The following is a 22,311-nucleotide window of genomic DNA, read 5'->3' as shown; positions in this document are numbered from 1 at the left end:
TCCATGTTACTCAATCAATTATCATTTTAATATATGTTTCTGCCTCTCAGTTACATTCCAAATATTTGTGTCTGTGCAATTTTCATGGTCTCGTATCTTGTTTCTTTCTGTATAAAATGTATGTTGTCAGCTTGAAGGAACACTTCCTTTCAGCTTCTTTGTAATTGCCAAAAATAGTTTTAACCTGTTAAAACATTTTGGCCGTCAACATGGTAAACCTCATTACTCCATAGCAGACCTTCCTGTGCATTGTGTTTACCTGCTGATAACATTTCTAATAAGAAGCCAAACACCAGTGAAATGAAGGAGGTGCTTGCACTGTTGGGTGCAGTGTGACTTTCCATAGTAAAAACATACAAGAAAAAATGACACTCCTATATAGCTAAGACAGAGAGAAAGAAATATAATCAACTTGTTTCTGATGGCTTTTCTTGTAGGAAAATAAAGCCTGTTTTCTGGACAGGCTTTATTAAACACTGTGATCTGATACATGGCAGTGGGGATTCTTGTGCCTGTGCAAATGTCTTTGGATTTCGGTGTGATACACCAAGAAACCACTGCGTAGAGGGCTACCCTGTTTCAGACGACAGTATGCTAGGGCCCTCAGTGAGACCTGGATGTTAGGTGCTCTGAACTAGAGTTACACATATAACAAGAGCTTAAGAGCTCAACTGAGTTACTATAACAAAGCCTGAGGCTGCAAGGAGGCTTTCCACCCAAAGGACATTTCCTAAATGTTGCTAGCAGATGGCTCTCCTATCCCACAGACTGGGGATATGCTGACTTTTCACTCTCAGTATTACTTGTCCTCATATCACAGGACTTCTGATTTTTGATATTTTAATGAGCTTGTTCTGATAAGCTAAGATAAACAGACTTTTAAAATAAATTTAAAATGTAAAGATCATTTGTAATTCTGTTGTTGAGATTTACAGGCATGGTTAATATAATTTCCTTTTTCCTTTGGCACCTAAGCAAAATCTGGCCTATATTTAATTCTTCTGGTGGTAGACAGGGAGGAGGCTAATCACAGGAGACCAACAGTGCTATTTGAATGACATGTCCTGCAGTCTGTTTTCAAATGATGAGTTAATGTTTCAGCAGTATTTTCTCTTTTTCTATACCCTACCTCTATTTACTAGCTTTGTTCTACTTTTTCCCACCTTTACTTCACCCTTCTCGGTGATACCAGATACCTTACAATAGCTTGTCCCATTTCAGAGATTCCCTGCTCACAGAACATCTGTCTGATGAAGTCTGTCTGCTTTCAGTATTTTGCACAACTGGAACAATATTACACTGCTTCCTTGATGAGTGTATGAAGTGAGTTTGGACTGGTTCAGCGGAGGGGAGCTGTTTATGAATGGACTCAGTTCACAAATGCATGACATCTGAGAAGAGTAAGTGCCAGACTTCATCCCTCCGGTTCAATAATCTTTGGGACAAGCCAAATTGGAGACAGAAGTTGAGGAGATGTTGCTGTTTTGGTGTCTGTATTTCAGGTCACAGTCCTGTCAGGTCAACAGAAGTCATGCAAGTGAGCAGTGCCAAAACACAATTGATATTTGTGCATGAATATTTATCCTCTAGCTTTTTATCATCGACTTCTTTTTGCATTCTGGCAGTCATTACACACCTTCTTTGAAGACCTACCAGGCAAAAACCCCAAAGGGCCTTTGTCATTCACCGTGCAGTGAGCCAAGTGGTGGATCTGTGGGTGCTTTTGGGTCTCCTTCTTGGGAATTTCTTCTGAGAGACCATCTCTGTTTAGACTGGAGTCCTTGTGAACTGTGGGAAAGAGCTCTGGGTCGTGACCCCAGACATCATCTTGAGGAGATGTCCTGGAGTGACTGTTCGGACTGTGAGGTTGCTTTCAGCAATTTGTGCATTTGTGCTTTGAGTGATCATCAGGGGAGGGTGTGGATGGGGCTCGAATCCTGACCTATGCCTCACACTCTTGTTCTAGACCCTGGTGCAAGCTGGTGGGCCAGGCTGCTTTTTTCTCCTCCCTTTAATTCATGTGTAGTTCTTTGGCATGCATCCAAACTGAATGCAGTATGGAGGAAAAGGTCCGCAGATTCCCAGATACATGTGGTCAAATCCCATCTCATTAAATTAGTATGTGGAGTGGAGACCAGCTACTGATTTGTGTTTTCATCTATGCAAGGTAAATTGTACTGAAACTGTTTAACCCACTGTTTAAAAAGGAGAGCTGAGAATCTTGCTTACATTTGATTTCTAAATTAGAAAGCACATGACTACATTTCATGGACCTGAAAGAGCTGGGTCTGAGTTAATATGATGCCTGTACCATTGATTTCACTGAAGCCTTTTGTATCGGAAACCACATGTACACAGCCTCACATTGTGAAGCAAGATTAATTTAGCTTTTGGAATATTATGTGCTGTATAAGAATGTTCTGTGAATGACCTGGATTGCAAGTTTTGCTTCTTAATATTTGCAGTGCAAAGCACTGGTAACATGAAATACTTAATGGTTTCAGCTGAACTTTGCAGAAATGTGAATGACAGGCACCCAAAATAAGAAGATAGATGGTGGAGAACTAAGCAATGTAAGGCCTACTGAGTTAGATATTTAAAGCCTCAATCTAAATGATAATATAGATATAAAAGTGGTTGCAAAGAGTTAAGAGCTGTAGTCCTTCTAAGAACAAAGAAGGGATGGCCCCTCTCTTGCAAAAAGTTGATCCGTTATTGCTCTCAGCTCTAATTATGGGGAGCACAACAGAGTGGGTTACCACGAATATTTCCCCGTTGTAGTTAAAGAGGTTATTTTAGTGTTTCTAAAATGTATTCACTTTTTGAGCCAAAATTCTTGTTCTCTCTCTTTGAATTGTTAAGGCAATAGCTGAAGCAGAGCGAACTTCCTATAGTATACCTGCCTTAAAGAACAGGGCCACTCTGGGTAATAGAAGTAAATTAACTGAATGCAAGCTCAGTTTTTGATGTGCTTCCTAACAGTACCAATTCACCTGATCCAAGTTCCTAAAGGAACATGGAAATTAGGCTATTACCCTGAAGTGAAAGCCGCTGTATATTGTCCTAGTGATCCCTTATGTGCAGTTGCACTTCAACATTACCCACTTTTATGTCAGTAAAAAATTTGACTACTTGGCATTTGCAAATGCTGAGTATATGAAGCTTAAGTAGCATAGATTACAGCTTTCTTCTGGACCAGAGACAGTAAAACCATGGGTCTCTTCTGTTGTGGTTCCTGCTGCTTACCAACCAGTATCTGTTATTTTTCCCAAGTGCATAGATATGCTTCTGCAGAAATTATCCTTACACCAGTAACAAAGATAGTAAACGCATTCCTTACTCACAGTAATGAGACGCAGAAATAGCAACTTTTCTTGAACTCAGTATTGCTGATAATAACTTTTACGTTGAGAAATTTGCATTCTTCCATGTGTCTGGATTGATTCCAGTCTTACATGTTCGTGTGCTCTCCTAGACCAAACAAATTTCCTCCTCAGTGCCTTGCTGAAAATTACACTACATTTTGCTGCCTGCCTGGTCCCTCCCCACAGAAGAGGCCAAGCAAGCATTCCCTAATCCACCACAAGTAAAGTCAGCCTGGTTAGCTCATATCCATGTTCACCACCAGGTGAAATGGATCTGACTGACTTATCTTGAAACAGATTAGGAGGAAATTTGTGATCCCTCTCGCTAATGGAGCAGTATGCTGGGTACTTGGACGGCAGCAGCAAGCACCGAAACAGGGCTATCACCTCCCAGAAGAGCTTCTCTGCAGCCTCAGGTTTTCTTGCCACTCCCATCATTAAACACAGTCTTGCACCCCTGAACTTTCATGATTTTCTACATAACTTGCATTTATTTTTACCTTAGTGGCCATAACCAAAGATATATTTTGACATCTTAAATGAGTCTTCTCTGTTCAGCTTGCTCTGCCTGTCTTTATTAATTAAGCTTGTGTCTTCCTATCAGGTTCCTTGAGCTCATCTCTTTCTGTTTCAGCTCTTTGCTTTCCATTTGCTTTCATTATACCCTTCCATCCTTGAACTGCACTGAACTCTTGCTCACCTCACGTCTTCCTGTACAATACTCAGCTCTGCTACATCTCTGCCTAATTTTATCATGGCTGATGCAAAATCTTAGCTGCAGAACCAGTGGTAAGGGAACGGACTTCTCTCTTCGCCACATTTGTTCTGATTCTTCCATAAAATCTCAGCTGAAAATGAAGGGCATTCTCTTCTGTGACCATAACTACACTCCTCCTTTCCCTGCTATTCTTCCTTTTGGGATACGTTTTAATACATTATCATCCATGGAAACTGCGCTGCTTATATCTGCAACTTTTCAACATGCTTGGAGTCAGGGTTTTCCAGGTGAACCATGTATTAAGATTTAATCTGAATCTAGTCAGATAATATTGACCTGCGATGAAAAAGCTGTATGAATGAGATAGTAGCAGACAGCTTGAAGTGCTGAGTGAAAAATGATACCCCAGAAGTTTGGTGGCAGAGAGCATATGGGACATTTCTGAATGAAAAAGCTTCTTTGATTATTTAAATATTATGATCTATTTTTAAAACTTTCTCTGTCTGTTGAAGGTTTGCCGGGCTTTGCCTGCTCTGGCAGCGTGTGCAGCACGGAGCTTGCAGGAGCTGCTCACTGCTTGGTAAGCTACCACATCTTGTTATCAACTTTAAGGCCTCCCTGTTTCTGGTGTAGACTTCCCCAAGACTGGAACAAATAAGAACCAAGCCCAAGACTTCAGCTTCCTGATGCTCCTCTCTATGCCCTTTTCAGCTGTATTTCCCACTGTTCAGTGTTAGCAGTCATTAGGAAACGTGTATTTTGTTTCCAAACTCAGGGTCTCCTGAAACAAATCCCTAGGCATTACGGTATTGCCGCAGCTTGCAAGCCTCATTGTGTTAGAGTCACAAACAATGGGTTGGACCTTTCCCAAAGCAGCTTTTAGTCCAGGTCATGGATATGGGGGATAGACAAGGGATGCCGTTTCCACATTTATCTGAATTGCTTTGGCTAAATGTGATTATTTTAGCAAACATATTCTGAATCTCCCCCATCAGTTTTTCACAAGTTCCAAATTTGGATGTTGCTCTGTGTGAAAAGGAACAATTCAAATGCTTTTCTGGATGCATTTGAAATGAAATAACTTACTGCTATTTCACTGGCAGACCAGCTCTTTGGAGGGGGCAAAAGTTGCAAATGGAAAAACAAACAAACAAATGAGTGAGTAACTGTGGGAGGTGCTGCCAAAATCAGAAACAAGTCCGGATAAAAGGGGGAGGGAAAGGCCCTTGTCTGCCCTGGGACAATTCGTAGAGAACAAAATGTGGAAGCGTTGAACAGGAAATAAATTCGCTTTCTCTAATTATTTTTCTTTCTCTCTCTCTCTCTCTCTCTTTTTTTTTTAAATTCAGACAACCTTGGTACCAGAACTCATGATGCTGCTCTTAAAGAGGACCTCAAAAACTTTGAGAAAGAAAACAATTCCATCTTTTTTGATCAGGTTCTTCCTCTACAGGAGTTCCTGCAGCTGCAGGACCAGGAGGTAAGAGCCTTGGTTTCAACAGTAAAGGGGAAGAATGAATGAGATTGCCAGATACACAGTTTGCAGTCAGTGAGGTGAGAAAAGCATGACTACCAGCTACCTTTCTGCTTTCCAAATCCTAGATTGGTGAGAAATTAAAACATCGTTTACGTCAGCCTGCAGGTATGGAGTATACTTCACCTCCCATGAACTGGGGATGGAAAGTGAAGGAGGGACTGTTGTGAAGATGCTGGTTCTTCTCTCTCCAAAGACTTCCTGCTGAGGAGAATCCTCAGTTGTCCATTTAGGGTAGTATTAGAGCTGTGCTGAATTGCTGAGGCATGCAAAGAAGCTGCAGATGGAGCTCGGAGAACAGTTCCACACTTCTCTGTTGAGCCACCCAGTTACAGCAAATGCCTGCTATAGATGGGTACTACGGCTGCTGGTAACGGCTAGAGGCAGAGATGTGGGTCTGGTTTTAATAAAAAGGTAGTTTACGAACAGCATTTTTCTTATTTTAATGATAAAATGGATATGAAACAGTTGCACTCCAGGCCCTTATTTTTCAGTGCTATTGTTTCTTTAGAACACTGAAAACAAAATAAGCAGGAGGAGAAAAAAAAAGGAGGGGAAAAGAAAACTCCCTTCAGACAACAATCACCTTTTGAGCTAAATTCTCATGCTTGGTCTTAGCCCAGAGGGATTTGTCTTGAGTGAAGTTTGAAGAAAATCCTTTCAGCAGTTTCTGAGTTATTTAAATATAACCATGGAGGTTTGGATTCACATGCTTTTTTGCACTTGTATAACTCAAAAATAGCTTTGCTTTAAAACTTCTAAATTAACCCTCCTTAACTTTTCAACTTGTCACCTATCCTACTGTATGGCTTATAAAATTTTAAAGGTAATAGTATAACAAACTCAAATAATGATACTGCAGATGTTCAAATGAATCTTGGGAGGAATAAATTATAGGAGTCACAGTAGGTTGTTTCTGAAGAGAGAGCGGCTGCACACCTTAAACCATGTGTTCTTACTGGTCTGAAATAGGCCCAATCTTTTATACTATTAAAAAGTGTAAGTATGTTCGGATGTGGATTTTAATACTTGGTTACATACATGAAATGAAGCACCTAAGTCCTGTTCCTTTTTGTCTTCCTGACAGCAGTGGTTCAGACTTGTCAGAAGTTTTACTGTTTTCTTTTTAACATGATCCTGATGAACAGGACACTTAAATACCTCCTAAATATTTATAGACTTCAGAGTCACTCAAATGCTCTGTAATTGTCTTACTGTTACTATGTTACTGTCAGAAGATTGAGGCAGTACCAGAAGTGATTGGTTAGTTTTTTTTTTTTTCCTTTTTCTTTGTCCAGTCCTCCTGTTTCTTACATTTCTTCCGTTTTGTCTTCTTTCCAGTGTTTCTGCCTTGCTTACTAGTCCTGTCCTCTGTCTTTCATACATCTGTCTCCATTTATTCTTCTCTAACAATTGCACTAAAGTGGGCCCATGATAGAGAGAAATACTTTTTGCCTTGGCAGCAGCCTTTTCCTTTTGTCTTTTCCCTAAATGTCTGGGATGGGTCCAGGCAGCTCTCCCCATGTTCAACATCCTTCTCCACATCCCTGGTGCCCCTGAGCTCCAGCCAGCAATTCAGTGTCTGCCACAAGAGCACCTCCCATTGAGCCATGCTCAGATGAAGGTGTTGTAATGCCTCGTGCTACTTTCCCTGCTCACCACACTTGCTCAGCCTCTTTCTAGGAACTGGACACCTGTACCAGGCCTTTCCTACAGAATAATGACAGATAGCACTGCTGCCTTTTCCATGTCTTGCCTCTGTGCTCCTCTGCTGTTCTTTCTCTAATAGGCTTTTGTGGTTCAGTCTGCTCGCTGGTGCCATTAAGCTGAGACACACAAGGCTTGTCTTCTGCTCTGCCCAGGGCGAGGTGAGCTGGAATCTCTTGCTCCCCTAAATCAGCACTCTACGCAAGAGATTATCAGCTGTTCTGCAAGGAGTGTGTCCTTGCAGTCCTGAGTGTGTGTGTCCTGAGTCCTTCCTTCAAGTGGGGAAGCTTGCTCTGGGCTTGTCAGCTGCGTAGTGGAGAAACACGTCTGTCAGGCCCTACCCTGAGAAATACAAAATATGGAAGTATTCACTGGAAAGGGGAAACAGAACCCAGGTTTCTTGCCCTCGGTAATGTGCTGAGACTAGTTATTCCTTACAAACTGGAGCAGTTCCAGGGGAATGGATCAGAGAGATACCCTATTCCACTGGATTCTTTCAGCCTGTGCTGGTCTCAGTTGGCTGCTGAGAGTCCTGTTGTGGGAATGGGTAGTGAGGAAATATGTGGAGGCTGGAAGAGAGGGAAGGAAGAGGTGCTTCTGCACATACTGCATTATCCACAGTGACAGGTCCATATCCTTAGCAGACACACACACCTGCTGGTACTGCCTCTGTGGCCATTCCGGACAGGAGTGACAATGAAAATGCAGTGGAGGGAAAAGAAATCTGCTAAAAGACAGGGCAGCAGACTGGGGCACTGTAAGGATAATTGCTTCTAAAGGTGAAAATACAACAAAAACAGCCTAGAGAGTCTTAAAATACAAAATCAATGCCAAAGAAGAGGAAGCCAAAATGACTTGCAGAGCTTGTCTACAGGCAGTTGTTCCCCAGCACAAGCCAGACTCTGTCAATATGTGGGAGACATCCAGGAATTTTCTCTCATACAAAATTATTAGGGATGTTATATGTTTTAACTCTAATGGAAAAGCTGGACCTCTAGTGCTCAGTTCCAAGGGAAAATACTAGCCACTGGAAGAGCTGTGGTAGCACGGCTGTGTGTGTGTGTGTTTGTGTGTGTGCGGCTGCTCCCTTTTCTCTTAGCTATTCTATAGCTTCCTTCATTCTTCGCTTCTCTCATATTACAGAAAGAAGGTAATTTTTCCTGGCCATTTACTAAAGCTCATTAAAGACCGAAGAGAACAAACAATGCTACTCCTTAGAGACTACCATTCAAAGTCATTCTACAATTCTCTGTTCTAATACTTGAGACAAATTAATTATTCCTTAGTGAAAAGTATATAATTCCTATTCTTCATTTTTGGGGTGGGGAGTGGGGAATAATAATAGGAAGTTTATATCTGAGTCGAAAGCTGTCTGTGCTAAAGGGAAATGAGAAAAAATGCGTGTTCCGAGAAGAGTAAAAGCAATTATTCTAATAATAATTCTAGGGATATTAATGTCTTTTAAAAGTAGATTGCTTTCAAATAAACACCAAAGTTGAAGGGATAGGAAAGGCTGGTTTATTTATTAATCATTCCAAAAGTGCATTTTTCTAAATGAACAAGTGCATGAGCAACTTCACTGGCACATATTAAATTTAGTGAAATGGCAACTTGTAAATGTCTAAAAACTTCTGTAACCAGAGACTAATTTGTTTAACGTGTTGAAAATGTTATGTGGATGTGAGGAACTACATATTAAACTTCAAAGCAAAATGCTCCAGAGATTACACCATCTTAAATACCGCGTATTGGAAAGGCCTTTATACATTAAACATAAAGGATTTTTAATTCTCTTCTATTTTGAATACTTGTCAATCTGCGTGACTCATGCTCGGGATTGTAAACTGTCATTTAAGGTGTGATGTCCAAGTTGAGGCCTGGACCACAATTTGCAAGGGACTGGCTTTTCTCTTTCATCTCTATTAATTAATCCTGTCTCAGTTTGCCCAGCGTACACTGCTGTTGACATCACCTTTTCCATATACTTTAAAGAGTCCCCCGAGAGATCTACTGCAGAACAAAAACTGGACAGAGAATACATTTGGAAACCATTTTATTTCTCAATTACCAACCAAAACGTATGGAAAAGATTTACACTCTATCTGATTTACACAATAATTATACTTTGAAAGCTTAGAAATAAATGGCTTGATCCGTGGAATCATTAGTTACTATACCAAATGTAATTGGTGTAAACTAATGAGTTTACTGGATGGCTGACCCTTAATTACTGATTATAGTTAAATGCTAGCCAATCAAAAATGAGTTTACTTATAAAAGTACAGTATAGTATTAACAAGCATTACATTTCCAAGTAAGCAGCTTTATGATTAGTTGTAGTGCACAACTCAAGCCTGTTCAGGGCTATGAAAAGCAGCTTTTTAATAATAGTGCACTAAGCAACCATCACTCTCTTACCTCAGCGTCTATCAGACAAACAGAAAGAAACCACATAATTAATCATCTCATGCACTAGAAATAAAGCGTCTGGGCCAGATCCAGCCAAGATATACACAGCTGTAGTCAGAAGAGCTGCAAGAGGCTGAGGATTTGCTTTAAAATAGGATACCTGATGTGGGCAATTCTGTCCCTCTGTGGGAGCAATACATAGTAAGGATGTTAAATATTGATTGATTGTGCACAGTCCTGTGTGATGGGGAGAAGCCCATCAACAAAGTTGGTTTAATAATTCCTTGAATTGAGGACGATTCCTTGAGCAGATTCTGTATGTGGTGAGAAGATATCTGCTTACTCTACTAGCAACCCTCAACATGCAGAAATGCACAACTCCTCACTATGTATTACGTCAAATGAAGAGTCAACTTTTAAATAAATTAGTAAATGAAGAGAAAATCTTTATATTTGTTTCTGGTTGATCCTTAAGAGTTAATGTTTTTACCTAACCAGGAAAACTCAGCATTCTTACTTGAAAAAATTGAAAGCAGATTTGTATAAAAGAGCATCATTCCAGAGTTGCAACTTTAAATAGATACACCAAATATTTGGATAAAATCATAGGACTTTACAATATTTGCAGTCGTATTCTTAGAGCCACTTAGGTAAGTAACGACAATGTTTTAAAGATGTGGAAATTCTCCATCTCCTCTAACTTTCCTGTGAATCCTAAACTTCAGACAGGAGACTGCTTCCGGGAAGCATGTGCATTAGAAAATCAAGTCTGATGCATTGCAGCCACGGGGATCTGGTTGGAAGAGTATGCATTCGCTGGAGCTCTGTAACCCATGTGCTCTTCAGATGACCTCATGCACCTCACAGCTGCCAGGATTCATCCTGTCTGGATTACAGGTTTCTCCCATTTCTGCTTCTCTCTGTGAAGCTGTCTTCAGTGCTCACCTCACATAAAGAGCTAGGCTCAGCAGAGGACCATCCTCATCTGGTGGTTCTTTGGCAAGAGTGCTGTAACACTTGCTCATTTATTATTAAAAAAAAATTCTTAAAACTCAGAAGATGAAGAACAAATTAGTTCTTAGAACATCTGCACATGGGTTAAAGAGAAATTCACACATTTACTGAATTCCTATTTTTCAGATGTCTGAGGTCAAGAAAAGGTTAAAGTTCTTCACTGCTTTCAAGCCCTGGCCTTAGAAGTTAATTCAGTGCTGTGCTGCAAGAGCTACAGTGTAAGTCCTCGGAACAGTGAATTGCTGGTTTGATATCAAGGTCTTTGGGCTTTAATAATATAATTAGTTTGTTTTCTAAGGAAATCCTAGCAGGGACATTATGGTCATATAAAGTCATTATACTGTTTTACAACATAACTTTAACGATGTTTTGGAATGATCAGAGTCTGTGGGAAAGGATTCTACTTTTTATTACTTGTGGGATCTCTTTAAGCTGTCACAGCTACAACAGTGCCGCGTAGAATAGGTGCTCTACAGTTCAAGGGAAAAGACAAAAGATATTTAGAGGCCTAAGTCAGGTAGTTGGGGCATATCTGTCTGGAGAAAGCATGAAAGTTAAATTGTGTGGATTCCATGCCCTTCTGGCAACCAGTTCCAGTTTTGTAGGAGGTGGATACGTGGGGTAATCAAGGTATTTTATTATATTTCCACAAGAGCAGATAGAGAGCCGAGGACGCTTTACAAGCTTTGCCTTTCATCGTTCTCTGTCAGAGAATTCAGGGGTGAGCAGTTTTAAAAGTATTAGAAAAGAAAGAGGGCATATGTTCCAAAACTTTGAGATCCTGTGAACTCAAAGACAGAAGAAACATTAAACTAGTCAATTCTGCTGCCATTTCTGCTCTGCTCATGTTGAGGCAACACTCTTCACAGCAGGAGAAGGGAGACAAAGAACCATTGATTTGGGATGAAGGGAGCATGCTACGGACAGGTTTCCCTGTGCCATCCCTGTGGTACAGAGGGGCTTCTGGATGTGCTGAGGGACAGGCCCTGTAGGGCCTCATTTTCTTCCTCCTCTGTAAACTACGTTTAACTGCTTCAGTGAGAGAAAGCATCAAGCCCCATCTTGTTCATAGAAATACAACATATTTTAAAGCTGTAGTTAATGGATAAGCTGCTTTCTGATTGGGTGAGCTGCACAATAAATCTCTCCACGAGCCAAGTGCAGCACAGCTTGTTCAGGAACAGTGAAATGAGCCACTGTCACTTTGCTGCACTCTCATACATCAGGCAAAACGCTTCCATCTTCATCAGTCTTTTAGTAAAACAGAAATAAAACAATCGTAACAGAATGGTGTCACTGGATCTGTGGCACCTGCTTTAAAAATAAATCTCTGAGCTTTGTCTTCGCTATTACTTTCAATAAATGTCCTAGCATTGCCACAGCATTTATCTAGCAGCAGGAAACCATTATCCTATGACAACAATCTATTCCATTAACATTAGCTCTTAATTGTAAGATTGTTTATAAGACAGCAAAAGCTACTGAATTATAGTAGAATGATAAAAAGAGTTATGGTTACGGAGTATAGCAGTCACTCAAGTTCTGAAAAACAACTTTAGAAAAGTAGAGAGCTATATTTTTATATGAAAAATAATGTAATATTTGTATGCAAGAAAATGTTTTTAAATAATGGATTACATCAGCAAAATAACTATTAAAGAGTTAACATTAAAAATTGTTACTGAGAAGCCCTTGCTTTGATAAATGGCATAACAAAAAAACTGAATAGAAAGCTTAGAAACTTGCACAGCTCTTCCTGAAAGGCTGCACTGAGTCAAAGAGAGAAATCATTGTAACAGAAGAACATTTGTCTGGCGGAGTCAACAGAAGGAATGTTGCAAAATTGAGATATGAAGAACCTAACTGCAGAATAGAAGAACTGTCATTCTGATTGTTTGTCATTATTGTTTCATGTCCAGTTAAGCGAACTTCAAGTGACAGTTGTGTCATAACTACTGGCATCTATGTAAATTTCAATCAAATGCAATAGAGGCAATTCTGCCAGACACAAGTCACCAGGCTGCTTTTCCTCTTTACTTCAGTAACCCTCCATTTTCTCATACTGTGCCTCTAGCCCTTAAATTAAAAAGACGACTTCAACAGGAGAACCCTTTAATGTATGCTTTTCAGATCTCATTCCACACCTTATTTTCCCTCAGCTCTTTGAAACAATAGCTAATGTCAACATTTCTATCAGAAACAGTCACCATAAACATCCAGATGTATTAGCAGAAACTGCTCCTTCCCATCGATCACGTACACCAAAATCCTTGGAAACTCTTAAGTTGTGGACTTCCCCTGAAGTCTTAACAGAGAAAATGGCTCAAGTGAACATTCCTCCATTCCTTCACCGGAGCCCAAATCAGCTGTGACAAGCATCTCCTCTGTGGGTAGGTGCAAAATATACGGCGAAGATATTGGCCGTGGATCCCTTCTGTAAATAACCTCATCCAGAGGTTATGGGACCTTCACAAGGATACCAGTTGTACTCCTCCATGGCAGTGTGTTACAGTAAGTAACTCGCTTCCTGGATGCGCTCATAACAGCCAGATATTCTAATGACACAGGATATGCTACTGGACATGTCTTTAAAAAGTCTTTCAATGCAATTATTAAGGTATTATGTGCAGATAACGCCACCAAAAACATTAAGATGCTGTTTATTCAATTGGGCATGAAACTGCTTCCTTCTGAAAATTTTAAACGTACTTGGATAGTTAATTAAACAATTAATAAGGGCTAGAGTTAAGTTTCTATTTTCGTTGTAACAAATTATTCCAGAGCATTGTTTTAACTTAATTCTGCATAGGACTCTTTTTGGAAACCACACCGAAGTGCAGCTACAATGTTCAAAAAGAAATGTTCCTTTGACAAATGAAATCTTAAAAATGGCTACAAGAAAGTAAAAGTCAGCTCTGAGCGGAAAACATTTAGTATGTTTTGACGATTTCTTATCTCAGACAGAAGAGAAGACAAGTTGATTTTCTCTGCTGAAACTTTTTGAAGTGAGTTCTGACTGAAAAGATGTGGTGGTGTTTTAACAAAAACATATTGTTATAAAACATGATGTATGCTCAGAAGCATTAATGTGTACCTCTGCTTTAGGTTTGAACATTTCAGTCCATTGAACTAGCCAGTTTCATTTATTTTTTAAAATTTTTAAATTTTTTAAAAATTCTTATCCAATTGATCTTTTTTTTGTTGTTCTATAAGTTTACAGTAGTTCAATGGCTGCTTTTATCTATGATTTAGGTTTTCAAACAGCACCAAACTCTGCTGTCCTGTCCTATAATCTGGCCGTTTATTATAGTGACTAGTGAACAGAGGCAACATGTTAGTGCAAGCACTATAAAAATATCTGCAAAGAAACATTATTTCACTCTAAAGGATAAGTTCCATAAGAATTTATATTCTTAAGTATTGGCAAAAGTACGGATTTTTCTTGTTGAAGATGGCAATATCTGAATCATAAATACATTCATGTTTATATTTGTGACAAGATATCATTTTACAGATTTGTAATCAGGGAAATCAATTGCCGGTATCCATTTAAGAAAATCAAAATAATTTAACTGATTTACTTAAAAAATGCCTTGTTAGAGTACGGAATTTAAAGTCCTCTTTCAAAATTAAGGTTGTTTTGTATAATGAACTTATTATTACATATTACATTACTACATAGTGGCATCTAAAGACTTTTGATTTAAAACATGAATTCCTTGTAAGTTCAAACTGATGTCTTTGCCTTTAGTTACAGAACTCAATTTCAGGACTTTCTGCTGCTGGTGGCTCGTGGCAATATATCAGTTCTTCCAATAGGGATGTGCTCAGGACAAATTAGTGAACATAATTTTAGCTGTATGAGGTCATTACAAATATAGTCTTAGCTCTTCCTAGAGTGGACTTCATTGTTAATATAAATATATATCTATAGTTACTGACATTTATATTATTTGGCTCCTGTCCTAAGTTATGGATACAGTGATGATAAAAGCCCTTACCTAAGTGAGTCATGCTTACTAATTACTTCCATAGTACTGGGTTCCTGTAAATAAAGTTACTCATGTATTTATAAGCAAGTCAAAATTTATACATATGTTTCTACGAGTGAGTTATCTTTCTCTCTGGGGCAAACGGCACAGTCTGCTGTTTGGAAAAGAATGCTGAGAGTAAGGCCATCCAGGGTGCTTCCTTGCTTCTGTGAGGGTGCGTGCTCTCCCCTGTCATTGGATATCCAACTAAAATACTTAATCTGGTCACATTTTTAAATTGTTTAAGACCCTTCTGCATTACTTCAAGGTAAGAAATGGCTGTTGATTTTACCTCACTGTTTCCAAAGAGGCTGGGGTGAGAGGGTTTAAGTCTAATTGTTTGTTCAAAAGATGTAGTGTGCAAGACACAAAGCCTAGCAGTGTGACATGGAAGATCTCAAGACAAAGCAGCAGCCTCAGCATTTCTCTCTAATGAGAACAGGAATAGACAACTGAGATCCCATAGGAATGCAGTATATTTAGGAAAGAAGCAGAGCTCCTTTCATGAATGGAGAGAGAACCCTTGTGAATGCTGGACTACCTGCTGTCTCTGGGTGTGACTAGGTGTGTGAAGGATTTGGATCACAGCCTGTAACGTTTTCCAGGCATTTAGATTGCAACTACTATGCCAGCAATTTTATGCCTTCCTTTCCCTGACTCCAACAGTACACGATATAAGCAGCCAGATTTTCTTCTGCGTCGTGTTTTTTATCCATTCAGCCAAAATTAACAGTCTTCGAGGATAATGTATGCCAAGTGAATTTAAATCTTGCGGACTCAAATCGACCTAAAGTTGATGGATACATTCATGCCTACTGCTGAAATCTACCAATTACACGGAACTATGCTAACTTACCATAGAAACATCTCATCTAATAGCACAGATGATGTTGAACTAACTAATTACATTATGGCACATAGACAATGAAAAACATAACGAAGATGACAGCACAGCAACAACAGATGCTGCACAAAAGAAAAATTAGAAAAATATTGCTCTGCAAAATGCTGTCTGTTAAGGTTTCTTCTGTTAAAATTAATCACAAAAATTAGTGAAGATTAGATTTCAGCAGAAGATATGAGCATTGTAATGCTATTTGGAAAACATCATTAAACCATTTAAAGTCCTACTCCTTCAGAAGGTAATTCCCATTTTTTCGTATCACTATCAGTTTTAAGATGAGTAAACAGTTTAGTGCCGATGGCAGAGTTTCTTGGGAGAATATCTTTCCCAGTGAGGAGAGGTCCCGATGGCTCTTCCAGAGCCTTGTTTGGTAGCTTCCAGCCATTACAGCTTAGATAATTAGGCAACTCAGATTTTATTTTAGCTTGGCATTTGCTCTGTTCTGTGCTCTTGGCTGTCAGTGACAGTTGATTATCTGTAGCGTGCCTTGTTACTTTATATATTTTAAACTGTAACGGATCCTAAATACCAAATCTGAAACTGCTGAGTATGTTTAAATGTAATATATACATGGAGATTACATCCAGATGATATACTTCATAGACCTGTGATAAAAAATGCATCACTTCTAGCCACCACACTGCTCCTCACCCCTTTCTCCCCCCCCCCCCCAGTAGCTTTCCATGAGCTCCCAGCTGCTTCAGCACCGATCCTGAATGTAATCCTGCTGATGGAGAGAGACAGAAATAGGCTTTTCCCCTAAATCATAACTCTGATGCTACTCAAGTTTCAATACCTTATTGGCTCTGTAAGAAAGCAGAACATATATTTGATATCCTGTTTCTCCCAGTTTCTTTATTTTTTAGCTAGACTTTTTTTTTTTTCTTCCGATGTTGAGCGGTTCCCGGCGCCCTGCTGCTCGTCCGGCGGCGGCCGGGTGCAGGCACGGCGGAGGCCCACAGGTGGCGGTGTGGTTCAAGCACACCTGGGCTTAGATTGCAGAGCCGCGCTGCCGGCCGGCCGGCCTGCCGGAGAACGTGCTGTGCTTCTGCTACCTGCGCGTCTGTCTGCAAGGAAATGCTCCCGGCTGAAGTTCCACGCACCTGTGCCGGTCTGCCCCAGCCTTCAGCAGGGACAGAAATGTTCTGTTGACCTTGCAACAGCGGCTGCACACAGAGGTGCCGCTGGGTCACCCAGTGGGCACCGAGTGCTGGGTACGGTGATGGCAGTGCCCCGCGTGCTGCGGCCACCTGCCCACAGCACGGTCACCCCCTCCCATGGCACCCTGCGGTCCTGCGCGGTAGCTGCCTGGCAGCGGCCTGGCACCGGGAACCAGCCCTGTGAAGTTCGGTTCTTGCACAGATGTGCGATTTCCCGGCCCTGCACTATGCACATCTGTGTGCTCTGTGTGACGGGTGCCTGCGCGTGCCCTGCACGTTGGTGCCAGGCGGGAGCCGGCTGCTTGTGTCTGCACACATCCGTGCGTGCTGAGCGACTGTGTGCTGGGATAACGCCTCGTGCTTAAGGGTACTTTTAACATTTTTAGGGTCTTTTCCACCTGGCTACGTTCGCGCGTGTCTTGCACGCCACGCTTAGGCCTCAGAAGCGTGCTGTTAGTACGTATCTGTTCCACTTTTAAGTGTCCCTACTAAGCGGTACTTCTGATTCGCCGCCATTCCTGGGCTTCCCTCTCAGAAACACAGCTGTCCTCGCAGCGACCGCCCGCGCGCTGAGCGCCGCCCGGCTGCGGCATCGTAACCCTCGCAGGGCACCGCTAGCGGCGGGCCGTACCCCGGCGCCGATTTCCAGCCGCTGATTTGGAGGGGTCTGCCCGGCGGAGACCCACACGTCCCTCGCGGCCCCCGCCCCAGCGCGGCACCCGGCGCCGAAGCGGACCGCGGGCAGCGCGAGGCGCCGTGCCCAGAGGGCGCCACGAGGGCCGGTGCCGCAGCGCCCAACCGCGTGCCACCCCTGCGGGCGGGCTGCTCGGGGCGGGAGCCGACAACTTTCTCAAGTGGCGGCCGCGAGCGGAGCGGGGCGCGGTACCGTCACGGCCGCCAGCAGCGCCGTACCCTCCCGGCCGCGGGCGCCGCTCCTCAACGCCGGGCGGGGGCGGCGGGCGCCGCTTCCCACCTGACTCCCTCCTTCTCCTCCATTCCCCTCCTCCTCTCTGCCCCCTCCTCCCTCGCTCACTCTCTCTTTTTTTTTTTTTTTTTTTTTTTCCTCCTCTTTCACTCATTCCTTTGTCTTCCCCGGGATTGGCAGGTTTTATTATTCCGCCTGAACAAGCCGGGGGCGGATTGGCTGCGGCGGGCGGGCGGCGGGGCCGGGCCGGAGTGTAGTTGGGATTCTGCTCTGTCAGTAACACATGTGTGAGTGAGGGGCAGCGGCCGCGCAGCACGCGGGCCCGCTCGCGCCGCGCAGGGACACACGCGTCCCCGGGCCCGCTCCGCTCCGCCCCGCTCCGCTCTCCCCGCTGCGGCGCCGCCGCCTCCGCCCCGCTCTCCGGTCCTCCGCTCGCAGCGCTCGGCGGGCCGCGGCCGCTCGGCTCCGCGCCGCGCCGCGGGAGCTCGGCCGCCGCCGGAGCCCGGCGGAGGGGCGGAGGTGGGGGCGGGGGGAGCGGCGCGAAGTGCGGCCGCGGCGCCAAACTTGCGGCGGCGGCGGCCCCTGCGCGTGCGGCTCCGCGGGGCCGGAGGGCGGCGGGCGCCCCTCAGCGCCGTCTCCGCGTTTCTCTGGCCAGGGCAAGGGGCTGCCGAAGGGCGGGCGGCCGGCGGGCGCCGCGCTTCGTTCGTGGCGGGGAAACCTCCGCGGTGCCCCCGAGCGGCGCTGCCCGGCCCCGCGCAGCACCGAGGGCAAGCAGCAGGTAAGCGGTCCCGCGCTGCCGCAGGGCCGGGCGAGCGGGCGGGGTTGCGGGGGGGGGCCCGGCCCCGGCGTCGTCGCCGTCCCCGCGTACAAAGCGCGGCCGCCGCCGCGGCGGGGAAGGGGAAGGGCCGGGAGGGGCAGGGGAAGGGCTCCGGCGGCCGCGGGCGGAGGGGCCGGGAGGGCTCGGGCCCCGCGTCCCCGTAGTAAACACCGCTCCAAACAGCGGCAGGAGAGATCAAAGTGTGCCGCTGCCTCTCCTCGGCAGTCCCTTTCCTGCCCCCCGCACGGCCTTTTGTTTCGATCCGGGAGAAATCCGGTGAATCACCTAATTAAAACCGAGACGTGAATTAAGCATCCATTTTCGTCCTACAAATTGCCAGCTCTCCGCGCGTCCCTCCCTCGGTCTCCATTAAAAAAGCTCCGGGGCCGCTGCTGCTGCTGGGGGGGCCGCCCGGCGCCCCGGGACCGAGCTCCGGCCGGGTGATTACCGGAGTGCGCCTATTTAAGTTAAAAGCTTTTCCCCCCCGACTCCAAATGAAACTTGATGAGGGCCCGTCCTTAGTTATCAGGGGAGTCACTTTCTGGCCAGTCCTCTTGATTCATCTTTTTAGATTTAATCAGCATTAGGGTATTGCTTGTCCTTAAGAGCTTTAGCTTAATGGGGTTACTGGATGCTGTTCTCAGCGCGGCGTTTCCCGTTTGATAGATATTCGCCCTCGACAAAGCCGGGCTGAGGTGGTGGCACCGAGGCCGGTTCTTTCTTTTAAGAAACCCGAAGTGATTTAAGGCGCAGGGAGACGGCGTTAGGGCTCGGAGCAGGAAATGCGGATTCATTTGGGCTGTAGCTGGAAACTGTAACAAAAGGCAATTCCTGAGCAAATGCATCAGAAATCAATTTACATAAAGGTATATGATGCGTTCGGATAAATGCGATGCTAATGGCTTTTAGAGTGGTTTTCTTTCCGAAGTCTCGGGGTTTTGTTACAGCTTAATTGGTGCAGTTCTCCGCTTTATTGTGCGGTCGCTGGACGCACCTCCGGGGCCGGGCCGGGGGCAGAGCGGGTGCGGGCACTGCCCCGGGGACAAAGGCAGCGGGGCGGGCAGCTCGGAGCGGGGAGCGCCGGCAGCTTGCTGGGCTGCGCGCTGAAGGCAGCGAACTAAGCGGTTTAGAGTAAGCTTTATGAATTGATTCCTGTGCCATCTCCCGGTTGTCCTTCTTGCGCAAAGCGGTCGTTAGAAAGTGGGGGATGCCCTTCGGTGGCAGTCCTGCAGGCGGCCCGGCCCGGGGGGGGCACTGCGCCGCTCCCCTACGCTCGGAAAACTTTTTTTCTTTTTTCTCTGAGTAACAAAGCTTGAGCATTAAACTGCTGATCGAGGGCAGATCAGGGAGGCAGAAGTTGGGTCTCTTTGGGTAGGAAGTTAGCAGGCGGCCCAGAGTTCAACGATCCGTTCTTGGGGCAGTGTCCTCAGCGCGGAGTGCTTTCTGTGGGTGCTTTCGCGTCTCCGAACCAAAAAAGCCCGACTCCGGGCAGCCCCCGGCCCCTGCCTGCCGGGCCCGGGAACTGTCTGCACTGACAAACCAGTTCCGCAACTTTCCCCCCCCCCTCCTCGCACACTTCTCTCTCTCCCCACAAGCCAAACGCAGCCGGGACTGCTCCTCGCTCGGAGTGCCGCAGCTGGGGCCGGGCCGCGGGCACCGCAGACGCTGCCCGGCCCGAGCCGCCCCTGACCCGCCTCGCTCTCCCGCAGGCCATGGTGAACCCCGGCGGCAGCGCGCAGCCGCCCCCGGTGACGGCGGGCTCCCTCTCGTGGAAGAGGTGCGCCGGCTGCGGGGGGAAGATCGCCGACCGCTTCCTGCTCTACGCCATGGACAGCTACTGGCACAGCCGCTGCCTCAAGTGCTCCTGCTGCCAGGCCCAGCTGGGGGACATCGGCACGTCCTGCTACACCAAGAGCGGCATGATCCTCTGCAGAAACGACTACATCAGGTGAGCCGCCCGCAGCCCTCACCCGGCTGTGCTCCCGGCTGCGGGCACGGCTCGGCCCGGGCGGGGAAGGGCCGGGGGCGGAACGCGGCTGGGACTTCGAGGCGGTTCGTCAGCACGGAGCGGGTCCGACTAAAAATAAACAGCAATCAGAGAGCTAAATTAATCTGCTTTGTTGTAGTGCTGGAGGAGAAGTGTGCATATCTGAACGGTAAATGTTAAAATCGTAGAGCTTAAATAAGGCAGCAGCGGAGGTGCTCGGTAATGAAACGCCTGCCTGTAGTATCTGATTAATTATGATATTTACATAAGCACCTTTAAACTCCTCCGAGTGGAAACAGAATGAGTCATTCTCCCTTCTCCTGGCGAAGGAGCCGACCGTCGGGCTCTGTGCGCAGCCTCTGCGGAGCGGCTCCCAACTTCCAGCGCAGAAAATGCGGGGAGCGGGAGGGGAGGGCTGCGCTCCATTCCCCGCTCCTTACCGCTTTCTTTTCTGCAGCCGCTGGCTTTAAATGCTGTGGAGTTGGGAAGGGGGAGCTAAGCCCTGCTAATCCCGCATCTGTTGGGGTACGGGGAGGTTGGCCCTTCCGACGGGTTTCCAATATAATTAATAGAAGGAATTCATGAGGTCAGGTGCCCGTACGATCTTTTCAGGTGAACTCAAGCTACTTAAACTCATTAATTTAAAAGGAGGCATTTTGAAGGATTACACATTTAATTTGAGTAAATGGCTCGATAGACTGATGCACATGAATGCTTTAGAGGAGGTGTTCTATTTCAACATTCAGTAATTAAAAAAAAACAACAAAAAAGCCCCATACCATCCTGGCGTAGCAGGAACGCTTGGCTAAAACAAATCGTGTTTTGTTTAAAGGCTTCTGGCTTCTCATTTACAGTAAATGTCAGGAGTTAACTCGGGTTTTTCTTTTACCTAATGGCTGAAAAGTTCCAGTTTTTTCTTCTTCCTTTCTGCAAATGTGCCCAGCCAGAAAACCCTGCAAGTTTGTTTATGCTGTAGAACCTGGCTGCTGCTGGAGGCTGAGCGTGTGCGTGGAGACACCTGGGTGGGACGGGATGGGGCCAGCGCAGGGCCGTGCTGTCCACATTCCATGCCACTGCCTGGCCCTGTCCTGCCGTCCTGCTTTGCCGTCTGCTGCCCGTGGCGCAAGGCTGCGGCGCTGTGTCTTTGAGCAATGGGAGCCTTAGCTTCTAGGGGCATTTTGAGAGGGGAATGCTATGCAGTCGGCACACGGAGGTGTTCGGTAGTGCTCTTTTTGGTCATCATCGTAAGCAGCGAGCTCAAGCCCGGCAGAATGGTAATTAAATAGAGCAGAACGGTGCTGGGAAGGAGCCTCGTTTGAAGTGGAGGAATTGACACTGCTGTTGGGCTGCAGAGCGGTACAGATCCATCACTCAGCAGCGCCATCAAACAAACCTGTGTCTGATTACTCCTAATTAAAGGGAGAAGATGTGTCCACCGTGTCCCAGAGGCAAGTTCAGGCAGGCTTATCGCAACCCCCTGGTTTTGCGTTGCCAAAAATTAATACTCGTTTATTTTAACGTAGGCGGTTATAAATAGGATGCTTTATCAGATGAGGGATTTGAATCGATCTCCTTGTTGCATCGCCCGCCTTCCCTTAGATCCGTGCCATCTGACTGCAAACGCGCCTCAGCCAGACGCTTGCTGGAACTTGACCGGGCCGCGCGCTCGGGGTGGGGCAGTGCCGGCGGCGCAACCCCCAGCCCTCCCGCGGGGCACGGCGCCGCTCGTGCGGCCTCGCT

The 22,311-nt window shown here is 45.3% G+C and overlaps 1 protein-coding gene and 1 long non-coding RNA gene across 14 annotated transcripts in view; both read left to right on the top strand.

The window, feature by feature from the left end:
• LOC110402254 overlaps positions 1-16,515 on the top strand; it is an 86,601-nt gene extending 70,086 nt beyond the window's left edge. For all 11 annotated transcript variants that reach the window (XR_002440993.1, XR_002440994.1, XR_002441003.1 and 8 more), the window contains 5 exons: positions 1,222-1,400; positions 4,596-4,663; positions 5,433-10,630; positions 10,874-10,965; positions 12,945-16,515. This is a non-coding gene — a long non-coding RNA (uncharacterized LOC110402254). The remainder of the gene's footprint in view (positions 1-1,221; positions 1,401-4,595; positions 4,664-5,432; positions 10,631-10,873; positions 10,966-12,944) is intronic.
• LMO4 (LIM domain only 4) overlaps positions 18,316-22,311 on the top strand; it is a 13,973-nt gene continuing 9,977 nt past the window's right edge. The window contains exons 1-2 of one of the 3 annotated variants that reach the window (XM_021404108.1): positions 18,316-18,545; positions 20,294-20,532. In XM_021404108.1, coding sequence (XP_021259783.1) covers positions 20,297-20,532 — 236 coding nt within the window. In that variant the 5' untranslated portion in view covers positions 18,316-18,545; positions 20,294-20,296. Of the gene's footprint in view, positions 18,546-18,905; positions 19,451-19,472; positions 19,716-20,293; positions 20,533-22,311 lie in introns of those variants that run through there. The other 2 variants (XM_021404107.1, XM_021404109.1) reach the window with 2 other exon arrangements.

The sequence above is a fragment of the Numida meleagris genome, chromosome 7 (genome assembly GCF_002078875.1).
Source record: "Numida meleagris isolate 19003 breed g44 Domestic line chromosome 7, NumMel1.0, whole genome shotgun sequence".
Taxonomy (NCBI): Eukaryota; Metazoa; Chordata; class Aves; order Galliformes; family Numididae; genus Numida; species Numida meleagris.
This window is presented reverse-complemented; position numbering and strand designations above follow the sequence as displayed.